At 44.8% G+C, this 830-nt stretch overlaps 1 protein-coding gene across 1 annotated transcript; it reads right to left on the reverse strand.

Moving 5' to 3' along the window:
- Positions 1–8: 8 nt before the first annotated feature.
- LOC107682505 (protein KRI1 homolog) lies at positions 9–794 on the reverse strand. The gene is made up of 2 exons (XM_016478722.1): positions 676–794; positions 9–582 (listed from the first exon to the last, which is right to left on the reverse strand). Exon 2 carries the CDS (start codon positions 558–560, stop codon positions 75–77), a length of 486 nt encoding a protein of 161 aa, XP_016334208.1. The 5' UTR covers positions 561–582; positions 676–794; the 3' UTR covers positions 9–74.
- Between the last annotated feature and the right edge of the window lie 36 nt (positions 795–830).

The raw sequence follows: 830 nt of genomic DNA on the forward strand, positions 1-830 counted from the left end.
ATGGTTTCTGGTCCCTCGTGAAAAAAATACAATAAAATTCAATATGCCAAACACAAACTCAAAATGGTTTACTTTCAGCATGACGGTTTGCTCTTTTTCTGCTGCTTTTCCTTTTTCTCCCGCTCTTTTCTCTTCTGTCTGTACAGCTCTCTAAAGTGGAGTCTCTTTGGATTCAGCCCGTAGGCTTGGAGTCTCTGTCGGCTGAACTCTCTTCCAGCCATCTTCACCGTCATGGACCTGGAAAGTAGGCGTCCGCCCCTGTGCCTCATTTTCTTTTTAAGCCATTGAGGTTTTTCAGTCCTTTCCTTGGCCACCTCCTCATTCGGGGTTACAGCAGTCTCTTCCAGCTTCTTCTTTTTCTTAGGAACCAGGAACTCCTCATCATCCTCCCCTTCATCCTGTACAGCGACTTCTTTGAGGTCCTGGACGTCTGTTTGGTCTATGCCGTCAACTACAGGGCTTTCAGATGTATCTTCTGACAGATCTTGCTTCTCCATCTTGACCTCAGACCTCTTTAGACGATCCCTTCGCTTCTTACCCACCTTCCCCTTGGGCTCCATCAGCTCTTCCTGACCTTCGTCCCTGTGTAAAGAAGCCAAGCTCGGTTTTCGTTTGTATGAGGTTCATGTTAAAGAGCTTGTGTGTCATGATTATGGTGTTTAAAGGAACACTTACTCATTATACAAAGACACAAACACTTGCTGTTTCTTCTTGTTATTCCGTGCTTTGATCTGGAAGTTCTTCACGTCACATAGCTCCTCCCTCTCTGACCTAAACAAGGAGAAATGTAGCAAAACTCATCAAAAACCTATTCCAAGCCAGTGAAAAAA

Source organism: Sinocyclocheilus anshuiensis, unplaced genomic scaffold (genome assembly GCF_001515605.1).
Source record: "Sinocyclocheilus anshuiensis isolate Anshui unplaced genomic scaffold, SAMN03320099.WGS_v1.1 C32277908, whole genome shotgun sequence".
NCBI lineage: Eukaryota > Metazoa > Chordata > Actinopteri > Cypriniformes > Cyprinidae > Sinocyclocheilus > Sinocyclocheilus anshuiensis.